Here is a 12,901-nt window from a genome sequence, read left to right as displayed (position 1 = left end):
GATTTGCGATTTTGCATGTGCACAACTTGTGATTGCTTCGATGAACAGGATTCTATTTAAGTGTATATATTAAATTTTAATGTACCTGTACGACCAAAATAAATAAAATGCATGCTTCTGAGGCTTTTTTAAATAAATAAATAAATGAAGTATATGCAAACAGATGATAGTTTCCATGTTGACAGTCCTTCATAATGTTTTTTTGACATTCTGGATATTTACTTTTGGAATACATTATGACTGATGGAGACCCACTCTTATCTTGGTGTTTGAAGTTGAAGTTTGTTGGTTTCGGTATTTCCAACTCCTTTTTATTATCTGACCTTTGTTGTCAGTTGTAAGTTCTCAAATCATGCTGTAATATTACTCATCAACTTTGGTAGTTTACCACCAGTGTCATATTGTTTCTATTTATATAACTTACAATATCATCTGCATACATTTGAATATTCCAGTTAAGACTTAAAGAAGGAAAACCGCAAATATAAACTGTTAATAACAAAGGTCCAAGGATAGATCCTTGTGGAACACCTGTTGATAACTTCATAGCAGGTGATGCAATGTTTTGTATGCATAAAACCCTTTACAGAGGCGACAGTTTTTATTATAAATAATAATAGAAAACATCTGAAAGGTTTTGTGTATCTTGGTTCCCTGGGATGGGTGTTATATACTGGGCCAACTTCACTGCTGGCACCACACAGGAGCCTGGAGAACTCTCAGCGTTTCTTCACCAGATGTCCCAATCAGGATTATTTTTCTCCTCATACTTCCTGTAGGATTTCAGTTTGTCCTTGATGCTTTCCTGGACAGAGGTGGCTTCAAATGCACCTACACCCACCTGTAGTCAATGCTGAGCAAGTTCTGCCCTGCTCTGCAACATTATCCTAGACATAAGTTGACACTTCAACTTGAAGTTCTTGATGATCCAGAAAATTATTTCTGCAGTAAAATTCTGCAATATTCTCAGCAGCAGGCCCATTTTGATGAGGTTTTTAATTAAATAAAGGTCATATAAATAAATACATATTGCTATATTAAGCAGCCTGCTTATTCGATTGAGGTGATTTCAGCTGTATTCCCTCACAGCTTCACCTGAGCTGATGTGACTCCACCTAAATGAAGTTAGCTGATCAACAATTGTGTATGCATATGATCTCTACACAATGATCTAAAATATTTTTTTGAAATATAAAATTTGGGAAACGTAATGTTTTACTGCAAAAACAAAGTTGCTACTAAAATACTGGATTTTGGTCCATCTTTACAGCTTTGTGTGGATTTCTTCATCAGCTTTCATACAAGCAGGAGAATGCCAGAGTATCTGTAACAGACACAGCTCTTCCCAGGAAGTGCTGGGTCATCTGGCAGAAATGAAGGGGGTGGCGAAATTCTTTGGCCATGACTGTACTGTGGTCTGGCTGAACTGCAGCTTTCAGCTTCAGTTACCACAAATCTGAAAGACACCAAATTCAGCGTAAAACCGGTCATCAAAAGGCATGACAAAAAGTATAGAAACCTCTTGAACTATTTCACATTTTGTCATGTTCCAGCCACAAAAAGTGGGATTTTATGTGATAGACCAACACAAAGTAGAAAGTGGAAAGAAAATGATTATCCTCAATTTCTTTATTCTGACACCACTAAATAAAATCCAGACAGGATGGACCAACGACATACCTATCAAGACATGAAGGTCCACCTAAATTGACAGGCTGTGCAAGGGGAGCATTAATCGGATAAACAGCTAAGCGGAACACAGTAACTCTGGAGGAGATGCAGGGATCCACAGCTCAGGAGGGAGAATCTGCCAAATGGACAACTATTATCCATGCAATAATCAAATCTGGCTTTTATCGAAGAGTAGGTAGAAATCCTGGGGTGGATTTCATCCCCTTCCAGCAGGACGACGACCCTAAACGTACAGCCTGAGATACAACGGGATGGGTTAGAACAAAGTCTAGACCTAAATCAGGTTGAGGATATGTGGCAAGACTTGAAAACCGATGTTCACAATCGCTCTCCATCCAATCAGACCGAGTGTGAGCTGTCTGACAAAGAAAAATGGGCAAAGGTTTCCGTCTAAAGATGGACAAAGCCGGTAGAGACGTACACCCGCAGCTGTAAATGCAGCCAAAGGTTGTTCTACAAAGTAAAGACTTTAGGGAGCTAAATACAGATACAGGCCACACTTTTCAGATTTCTATTTGTAAAATGTTGAACACCATGTTTCATTTTAATGTCATTTATGCTCCACTTTATGTTGGCCTATCATACGATCCAAACAAAATACATTCAAGTTTGTAGCTTCATCGTGTGAAAATGTGAAAAGGATGTGAAGACTTTTCACAACTGTTAATAAAAAAAATTAACTTCCACATTTTTAGTTGAAATCATTGATTGTTCTGGTTTTTAATCTGATTTAATCACATGAACACCAAAGAAGGAGAAAAGTTTAACATATTCACAAAAATCTCATCAACATCACATCTTTTCACTTGTTTCTCTACATGCAGCTTCTTTATTCAATAAAATAAACCAAAACGTTCAGATTCCTGCAGAAAAATAACACCATGGATCACCTCCTTCAACTGTTCCTCAGAACTGAATCCTTTTAAGGCACAAAAACAAGATAAAATGTGCAGAAAATGTAAAACTAGATTGTTCTTTACCAAAACAAAAACACCCACTGGGTAACTATGTTTGGGAAAACAAAAACCCACCACAGAAATGTGTTTGTCCTCAGGTACGAATTAATCTGGTTTCACAGAACTGATTTCTGATCTCAGGTTTTAGTTTATTTGTTTCGAGGAACTTTTTCTCCAAGAGGAACCTCCATCAGTTTCTGTAAAGAGGAAACAGAAAGTTAGTTGCAGCGTCTCCTAGGTTTAATTGAACAGGCGAGCCTTATTTAATCCCGCCAGGGTCCCACCTTAAGCAGGCGAGCGTTGTAAGCGTTGTCTTCCTCTCCTTCACCTCTCCTCGAGTCCACCAGGTATCTGTCACAGGCTATAACCAGCTCCTGGGTTTCGTACAGAACAGCCGGATCCACAGAGTTGCCATTTATCAGACTCACCAGGTACTCCCTGTAGTGTTTCCTGCAGGAACAAAAACATACAAACCTGGATTATAGAAGGTTTCTCCACCATCATTCATGGATGGATGGATGGAACCAGATAGATGGATGGAACCAGATAGATGGATGGAACCAGATAGATGGATGGAACCAGATAGATGGATGGAACCATATAGATGGATGGATGGAACCAGATAGATGGATGGAACCAGATAGATGGATGGAACCAGATAGATGGATGGAACCAGATAGATGGATGGAACCAGATAGATGGATGGAACCAGATAGATGGGTGGAACCAGATAGATGGATGGAACCATATAGATGGATGGATGGAACCAGATAGATGGATGGAACCAGATAGATGGATGGAACCAGATAGATGGATGGAACCAGATAGATGGATGGATGGAACCAGATAGATGGATGGAACCAGATAGATGGATGGAACCAGATAGATGGATGGAACCAGATAGATGGGTGGAACCAGATAGATGGATGGAACCAGATAGATGGATGGAACCATATAGATGGATGGATGGAACCAGATAGATGGATGGAACCAGATAGATGGATGGAACCAGATAGATGGGTGGAACCAGATAGATGGGTGGATGGAACCAGATAGATGGGTGGATGGAACCAGATAGATGGATGGAACCAGATAGATGGATGGATGGAACCAGATAGATGGATGGAACCAGATAGATGGATGGAACCAGTTAGATGGATGGAACCAGATAGATGGATGGATGGAACCAGATAGATGGATGGAACCAGATAGATGGGTGGAACCAGATAGATGGATGGAACCAGATAGATGGATGGAACCAGATAGATGGATGGAACCAGATAGATGGATGGATGGAACCAGATAGATGGATGGAACCAGATAGATGGATGGAACCAGATAGATAGATGGATGGAACCAGATAGATGGATGGAACCAGATAGATGGATGGAACCATATAGATGGATGGATGGAACCAGATAGATGGATGGATGGAACCAGATAGATGGATGGAACCAGATAGATGGGTGGAACCAGATAGATGGATGGAACCAGATAGATGGATGGAACCAGATAGATGGGTGGAACCAGATAGATGGATGGAACCAGATAGATGGATGGAACCAGATAGATGGATGGAACCAGATAGATAGATGGATGGAACCAGATAGATGGATGGAACCAGATAGATGGGTGGAATCATATAGATGGATGGATGGAACCAGATAGATGGATGGAACCAGATAGATGGATGGAACCAGATAGATGGGTGGAACCAGATAGATGGGTGGATGGAACCAGATAGATGGGTGGATGGAACCAGATAGATGGATGGAACCAGATAGATGGATGGATGGAACCAGATAGATGGATGGAACCAGATAGATGGATGGAACCAGATAGATGGATGGAACCAGATAGATGGATGGATGGAACCAGATAGATGGATGGAACCAGATAGATGGGTGGAACCAGATAGATGGATGGAACCAGATAGATGGATGGAACCAGATAGATGGATGGAACCAGATAGATGGATGGATGGAACCAGATAGATGGATGGAACCAGATAGATGGATGGAACCAGATAGATAGATGGATGGAACCAGATAGATGGATGGAACCAGATAGATGGATGGAACCATATAGATGGATGGATGGAACCAGATAGATGGATGGATGGAACCAGATAGATGGATGGAACCAGATAGATGGGTGGAACCAGATAGATGGATGGAACCAGATAGATGGATGGAACCAGATAGATGGGTGGAACCAGATAGATGGATGGAACCAGATAGATGGATGGAACCAGATAGATGGATGGAACCAGATAGATAGATGGATGGAACCAGATAGATGGATGGAACCAGATAGATGGGTGGAATCATATAGATGGATGGATGGAACCAGATAGATGGATGGAACCAGATAGATGGGTGGAACCAGATAGATGGATGGATGGAACCAGATAGATGGATGGAACCAGATAGATGGATGGAACCAGATAGATGGATGGAACCAGATAGATGGATGGAACCAGATAGATGGGTGGAACCAGATAGATGGATGGAACCAGATAGATGGATGGATGGAACCAGATAGATGGATGGAACCAGATAGATGGGTGGAACCAGATAGATGGATGGAACCAGATAGATGGATGGAACCAGATAGATGGATGGAACCATATAGATGGATGGATGGAACCAGATAGATGGATGGAACCAGATAGATGGGTGGAACCAGATAGATGGATGGAACCAGATAGATGGATGGAACCAGATAGATGGATGGAACCAGATAGATGGGTGGAACCAGATAGATGGATGGATGGAACCAGATAGATGGATGGAACCAGATAGATGGATGGAACCAGATAGATGGATGGAACCAGATAGATGGATGGAACCAGATAGATGGGTGGAACCAGATAGATGGATGGAACCAGATAGATGGATGGATGGAACCAGATAGATGGATGGAACCAGATAGATGGATGGATGGAACCAGATAGATGGATGGAACCAGATAGATGGGTGGAACCAGATAGATGGATGGAACCAGATAGATGGATGGAACCAGATAGATGGATGGATGGAACCAGATAGATGGATGGAACCAGATAGATGGATGGAACCAGATAGATGGATGGAACCAGATAGATGGATGGATGGAACCAGATAGATGGATGGAACCAGATAGATGGATGGAACCAGATAGATGGATGGATGGAACCAGATAGATGGATGGAACCAGATAGATGGATGGATGGAACCAGATAGATGGATGGAACCAGATAGATGGATGGAACCAGATAGATGGGTGGAACCAGATAGATGGATGGAACCAGATAGATGGATGGATGGAACCAGATAGATGGATGGAACCAGATAGATGGATGGAACCAGATAGATGGATGGATGGAACCAGATAGATGGATGGAACAAGATAGATGGATGGATGGAACCAGATAGATGGATGGAACCAGATAGATGGATGGAACCAGATAGATGGATGGAACCAGATAGATGGATGGAACCAGATAGATGGATGGATGGAACCAGATAGATGGATGGAACCAGATAGATGGATGGAACCAGATAGATGGATGGAACCAGATAGATGGATGGAACCAGATAGATGGATGGATGGAACCAGATAGATGGATGGAACCAGATAGATGGATGGAACCAGATAGATGGATGGAACCAGATAGATGGATGGAACCAGATAGATGGATGGAACCAGATAGATGGATGGATGGAACCAGATGGAACCAGATAGATGGATGGAACCAGATAGATGGATGGAACCAGATAGATGGATGGAACCAGATAGATGGATGGATGGAACCAGATGGAACCAGATAGATGGATGGAACCAGATAGATGGATGGATGGAACCAGATGGAACCAGATAGATGGATGGAACCAGATAGATGGATGGATGTTTTGAACTAACGGACCTAAATCATCAGTTTTGTTCTCATCTTAATGCGTTTTCCTCAATAACTGATAACAAAAACAACCCGACGGACAAAGAATCTGCAGAACCGCCGCTGACTAAACACCAAACAAAGAACCAAAGGTCATTTCAGGAAACTGGTTTGGTTTGTGTGGGAATATTTTATCTTCAGCTTCATTTAGTTTACATTTCAGCACAAATTAGCAAAACAAGCTACAACGTCACTCATAGTGATGGGTGTTTTTAGCTGGATCTGCAGCTTGATGACGAAGTTCTGTACAGTTCTAGTCATTTAGGAACCACAGAACTCAGCTAAACAAACCGAAACCATCAGGGGAACAAAGTGAAGGTAAAGCACATGGATAATAAGTTTTATTTCATGTGGGTCTGATGTTTCTGCTGCTACAAAGTAGGAAAACCAGATATTCAGGCTGAGTAACAGGATGAAATTCACTCTCAGGTTGCCATGTTTTAGTTGTGGTGGTGCTGACTCACATGCAGAGTCCGGCCTGTCCCGGCTGCGTCTGGCCGCCACACGGAGAATCGGCCTGCTGGCCGCCTTCGTCCTTCTGCTCCATCACGCCACATGTGTCTAGAGTCACAGACAGACACCAAAACAGACTCGGACCATCAATGTGGGAAAGTCTGGAGGTCTGAGTTATTTTCACTGGGAATCACAGAAACAAACTGGTGCACTGGAAAATAACTTACCCGTTTGGGTTTCATTGGAAGGATCCGTGTTGAAGGGCACACCGCTCCTCTGAGGAACCAAACACAGAGCAGAACATTTTAATATATTTGCTGCTTAATCGGGGCGAAACAGAATTATTTTCAGAGCAACCCAAAGTCAGCCAAACTATTTCTAGAACTTCCTGATGCGAATCATTTTCCAGCACAATAAAACATCTTCATGCAGAGGTGATCATGATGCTCTTTACGTTTTCCTTCCAAGCAGGAAGACCACAGTTGGTTCATCAAAACTTTTTACCCATTCATACTCCAGTTCCTGACTTATTTCTGACAAAAAGAGTACTCAGCTTGTCTGGCCACCTAACGCAAAATTTCATGTCATAAATCCAGGCGTTTCCAGACTTCTTGTTCCTTCTTATCCCATTTCTTAAATAAATAAATAAAAACTTTAACTGACTGAATACATAAAAACCTAAACATCTGGGACAAATATCGCCGCCAGGCTTCAAATACAGAACATGCAAAAAACACTGACTGTAAGAAGGGAGGAAGAGAAGAGTGATGGAAGGTAGAGCTGCAGAATATATCAATTCACAAAGTCAGGGTCTGCAATCACTACAGACTGATTAGATGTAATATTAATAACATGTAAAGCTGTTGTGCATCACAACTCTGCCAGCACAGTGTTAGAGAAACAGAGGCCTGCTTTACCTGCAGGAGATCTTGTAGTCGATCTGCATCCCAGTCTCTGAGATAGAACAGGCAGTCTCGAGGATGATGAGCGTGCAGGCCTGCATATTTGCACTGAGCTACCTTGCATTCAGTCTGCAAGAGAACACAAGAAATATTAGATTTTTACTCACCCAACTGAATCTTTCAGCTTCACTGTGAGGAGCTAAAGTTAAGGACCAGAAAGGTTTTTGTAGGGATTAAAACAGAGGCATGAACTGACTGAAGATCAGATTTTAACCAGAAACATGACCAACATGGAGAAATTAGGAATCAGTCTTTTATTGGACCATTTCTAAAGCAAAAAAAAAGAAGCTTCACTTTGAATTTATGTCAGATACTTTAGAGTCGGGCTTTAAATACGAAAGCAGAAATAACCAGAGACTGACCGACGGATGGAAGGAAAGACGGGAAGAGGCTTAGACGGAAGAAGGGAAGGAAGAATAAAAGGGTGGAAGGAAAGAAGGACGGACAGAAGGAAGGAAGGAAGGAAAGATGGTGGGAAGGAAGGAAGGACAGATGGTGGAAAGGAAGTAATGAAGGAAGAATGGAAGAACAAAGGGTGGAAGGAAGGAAGGAAGGAAGGAAGGACAGATGGCGGAAAGGAAGTAATGAAGGAAGAATGGAAGAACAAAGGGTGGAAGGAAAGAAGGACGGACAGAAGGAAGGAAGGAAGGAAGGAAAGATGGCAGGAAGGACACATGGCGGAAAGGAAGTAAGGAAGGAAGAATGGAAGAACAAAGGATGGAAGGAAGGAAGGAAGGACAGATGGCGGAAAGGAAGTAAGGCAGGAAGGAAGAATGGAAGAACAAAGGGTGGAAGGAAGGAGGGAAAGAAGGAAGGAAGGAAGGAAAGATGGTGGGAAGGAAGGAAGGACAGATGGTGGAAAGGAAGTAATGAAGGAAGAATGGAAGAACAAAGGGTGGAAGGAAGGAAGGAAGGAAGGAAGGACAGATGGCGGAAAGGAAGTAATGAAGGAAGAATGGAAGAACAAAGGGTGGAAGGAAAGAAGGACGGACAGAAGGAAGGAAGGAAGGAAGGAAAGATGGCAGGAAGGACACATGGCGGAAAGGAAGTAAGGAAGGAAGAATGGAAGAACAAAGGATGGAAGGAAGGAAGGAAGGACAGATGGCGGAAAGGAAGTAAGGCAGGAAGGAAGAATGGAAGAACAAAGGGTGGAAGGAAGGAGGGAAAGAAGGAAGGAAGGATGAACAGAAGGAAGGAAAGATGGTGGGAAGGAAGGAAGGACAGATGGCAGGAAGGAAAGGTGAAAAAAAGCACAGAACAGAGGGAAGGAAGGAAGGTAGGACACAAGGATGGGTGGAAGGACAGAAGAATGTATAGGACAGACAGAAAAGGGAAGATAAAGGTTAGCAAGACAGAAGGATAAAAGGAAAAAGGGACAGAGAAGGACAGATAGAAAGGACAAATGATTGGAAGGACAGAAGCAAAAGGACAGAAAAAGAAAAGAAAAAACAAAAGGAAATTGAAATAAAATCTGGAAACTAACATATTTTCATCCTCATCCAGACCTGGAAAATTGAATTTACGTATTTCCCAGCCAGTTCCAGATGCGTCATCGTTCTGCTGTTTTAAATAAACCGAGATTCAGTGTTAAAATGTCACTTGTCAGGGATCTAAAGTCTAGAAGAACCTCATGTTCTCAGACACAACAACATGATGAAGGACCTTTGATCTGCAGCCCTCTAAAGGCTGACAGACGGACAAAGTGTTGGGCGCGGCTCTGGACTGTGTGAACATTAAACAGGGTGGAATAAAGGTCTGCGTCACACCACGCGACTCCACCTAACTGGTGTTTAAACAAGAATTTGACTCTGGAACTGGGAACACACCTTGTAATAGGGGTTGTTGCAGCCGCTGCAGAACTGGTGGCGGCACTGGGAGCAGGTGAAATGCATGCAGCCGCCTTTGGTCAGAGCGTACTGGAACTTACACTCAGGACACGCTGCAGAAGACAATAGATGCTGATTGGTTACAGAGGAAGAACACGTGTAACACCACTGGGCTTTTAATCAATGAAACATTGAGTTTTTAACTGGGAAACTAGATTACAATTACAGCTAAAACAATTAGAATATCATGAAAAAGTTCAATATTTTTCATTTCAGAAAGTGAAACTCAGGTTATATAGATTCATCACACAGAGTGAGATGTTTCAAGCCTTTATTTCTTGCAATTTTGATGATTATGGCTTACAGATAATGAAGCTTATCAACTCCAAACACCTCCAAATGTTTCCTAAGCCCGGGTCAGTAGGAGACACAACCATGGGGAAGACTGCTGATTGGACAGATGTCTAGAAGACAGTAATGAACACCTTCCACATGAGGAGAAACAACAAGAGGTTCTCAAGAGTGCTGTATCCAAGCATATTCATAAAAAGTTGAGTGGAAGGACAAAGTGTGGTAGAAAAAGATGCACCGGCAACAGGGATGAACACAGAATCTTCAGGATTGTCCAGCAGAATCCATTCAGGAATTTGGGGAAGCTTTACAAGGAATAGACTGAGGAGCCACTATGTACAGACGACTCCTACAAATGTGCTACAAGCATCTTACCTGGGCTAGGCAGAAAAATAATTGACTGTTTCTCAGTGGTCCACAGTCCTCTTATCAGATGAAAGTAAACTTTGCATTACATTTGGAAATCAAGGTGCTAGAGGCTGGACGAAAGAGTGGAGAAGCTCAGACGTAAACTCAACCCAGCCATCTACCAGGACATTCCAGAGCACTTCATGCTTCCTTCTGCTGACAAGCTTTATGGAGATGCTGATTTCATTTTCCAGCAGGACTTGGTACCGGCTCACACTGCCAAAGGTACCAAAAGCTGGTCCAATGACCATGGTGTTACTGTGCTTGATTGGTCAGCAACCTGGCCTGACCAGAACCCCCAAAGAGAGTCTATGAAGAGTTGTCAAGAGGAAGATGAGATACTAGAACCAACAATGCAGATGACCTAAAGGCAGCTATTAAAGCGTCCTTCAAAAAATGAAGGCTTGAAATATTTCACTCTAAGTGGAATGAATCAATATAATAGAGGAGTTTTACTTTCTGACGTGAGGGACAAAAATATTGAACTTTTTTTGAGTGGTACCAACAGACTGAGTGAATGTTCTTCTTTAAGATAATTGCTAACTTAATAAAAGGAGAAAGATTCCCTCTTATTAAAAATCCTAACAGGTCAGCAGCTTGTTGATGAACTCTTCAGACAGTTTGATGAGGTTAAGGCTGACTGATGAGCAGCAGGAAACCTGAACTGAAACTGGTGGTTTTGCTTTCACCACAGCCTTACTGATGCCGTTGTCCCTCAGATAACCGGCCAGGCCCTGCCTCTGGTACTCCGGGTCGTTCTCCCTCTTCCACAGCTGGAACTGCTCGCAGGACACGTCCTGGTGCTGAGGCTCCCACTAGAACAGAGACACAGCTGCTGAGTGGGAAGATTCTTGCTCCGAGGAGCCTCCTCAGTCTCAGACATCTTATCCGTCCTAAAACAAGCGGAGCAACTCCTACACGTGGGGGAAATTCCTACAAGAATTAAACTCACCGGTTTCTTGCACTGAGCACAGAAACTCTTGCGGCACGATGGGCAGGTGACCTTCAGCTGGTTCCCATCGTTGATAAAGCCGGAGGTGCACTAAAGGAAGAAAAGGGAGTGAACTCTTCAGCCTGTCTCCTGATTTTGGCTTAGATTTAGTAATAAAAAGAACTCTTAGAAAATTAATTATTTGTGTTTTAGGTCTGTTATGATTGTTTTCAGTTAATAACCAACGGCAGTTTGAACTAGAACTAGAGCTGCAATACAGCAGCTGTCAGAAAATCCTCCATAAATGACCTCCATTGTGTTTAAAACACCCTGTCAGGAAAATTCAATCATTTTTGTGCCAGAAACAAATCTGATAAAATTCCTGATCCACAAGTTTCTGAACCTTCTGCTGGCCATACTTTCAGATTCTCAGGAATCTACCATGTTTCTTGTTGGACAAGTTAAAGACACGGCTTAATTCCGGTGGAAAGGAAAGTGACGTAGCATGTGGAGTCCAAACTCTGAAGTCTGGCTTGATCTGATCTGTAAATCCTACAGCAACAGGAGGCAAGCTGATTAAACGCAGACAGAAATCTCTGCATTTAGATGCATAAATTATTTATGTAGAGGTAAGAGTGTCGGCATGACTCTTGTATAAAATGAAAATGTCTCTTGATGTTTGAAAGGGTCAAAACCTAGACTGCATGAGACCATAATACTCTAAGCTAAATATTCTGTGGAAAAATCTAGAAAAGTAAAAAACTGTGATTATGTCAAAACCTTAAAATACATCAAAATACCAATTTAATAAGCTAAAGTTCAACTTTCTATGAAATATTACGCTTTTTTTTCCCCACTTGCTCAGTAGATGGTTCCCAAGTTGTCATACAGCGCCCCCTCTTTTTCACTTTGGTGACGGAAACCGTGCGGCAGTAACACAAAAGTGAGCTTCACTAAGCTAAAATGTAACCTAACTCACTCTGTTAGTTAAAGCAGCAAAAACAGAAAAAAAACGGGTAAATATTTTGAATCCTGTTTCTTGGTTCTTCTTATAAATTGACAAAATGTTTACAAATAATTTAGGTACATCTTTACATGACAATAAATTATTTTTTTCCATAGAACTTTACACATTATTTCAAAATATTTTAATTTTATATTAAACTATAACTTTACAGAACATTGATCTGTATGTGGAGTTTAAAAATTAGTGCCGTATAGATCTGTTCTCCAGCTTGTGGATTAAGATCATTTCTTTCCATCTAGAGACATAATCCTAGGCAAAAAAAAGGTCCCGCTTTTAAGGAAAAATAAAAATCATATAATTGACATATAATTGAGCAAATCATTCAGTCAGGAACATTATTTCGAGAGCATTTCCATAC

The 12,901-nt window shown here is 41.8% G+C and overlaps 1 protein-coding gene across 1 annotated transcript in view; it reads right to left on the bottom strand.

Annotated features, from left to right (window-relative positions):
* Positions 1-2,380: 2,380 nt before the first annotated feature.
* Positions 2,381-12,901, bottom strand: part of LOC124857801 (E3 ubiquitin-protein ligase RNF31) — a 27,810-nt gene continuing 17,289 nt past the window's right edge. The window contains exons 17-24 of the mRNA XM_047349258.1: positions 11,538-11,627; positions 11,286-11,400; positions 9,827-9,939; positions 7,956-8,069; positions 7,266-7,314; positions 7,050-7,146; positions 2,933-3,098; positions 2,381-2,845 (exon numbers count right to left, since the gene is read on the bottom strand). Of these exons, the coding sequence (XP_047205214.1) occupies positions 2,798-2,845; positions 2,933-3,098; positions 7,050-7,146; positions 7,266-7,314; positions 7,956-8,069; positions 9,827-9,939; positions 11,286-11,400; positions 11,538-11,627 (792 nt within the window). The 3' untranslated portion in view covers positions 2,381-2,797. The remainder of the gene's footprint in view (positions 2,846-2,932; positions 3,099-7,049; positions 7,147-7,265; positions 7,315-7,955; positions 8,070-9,826; positions 9,940-11,285; positions 11,401-11,537; positions 11,628-12,901) is intronic.

The sequence above is a fragment of the Girardinichthys multiradiatus genome, chromosome 21 (assembly GCF_021462225.1).
Source record: "Girardinichthys multiradiatus isolate DD_20200921_A chromosome 21, DD_fGirMul_XY1, whole genome shotgun sequence".
Lineage (NCBI taxonomy): Eukaryota > Metazoa > Chordata > Actinopteri > Cyprinodontiformes > Goodeidae > Girardinichthys > Girardinichthys multiradiatus.
Note: the sequence above shows the minus strand (reverse complement) of the source record. Positions and strands in the feature narration are given on the sequence as shown.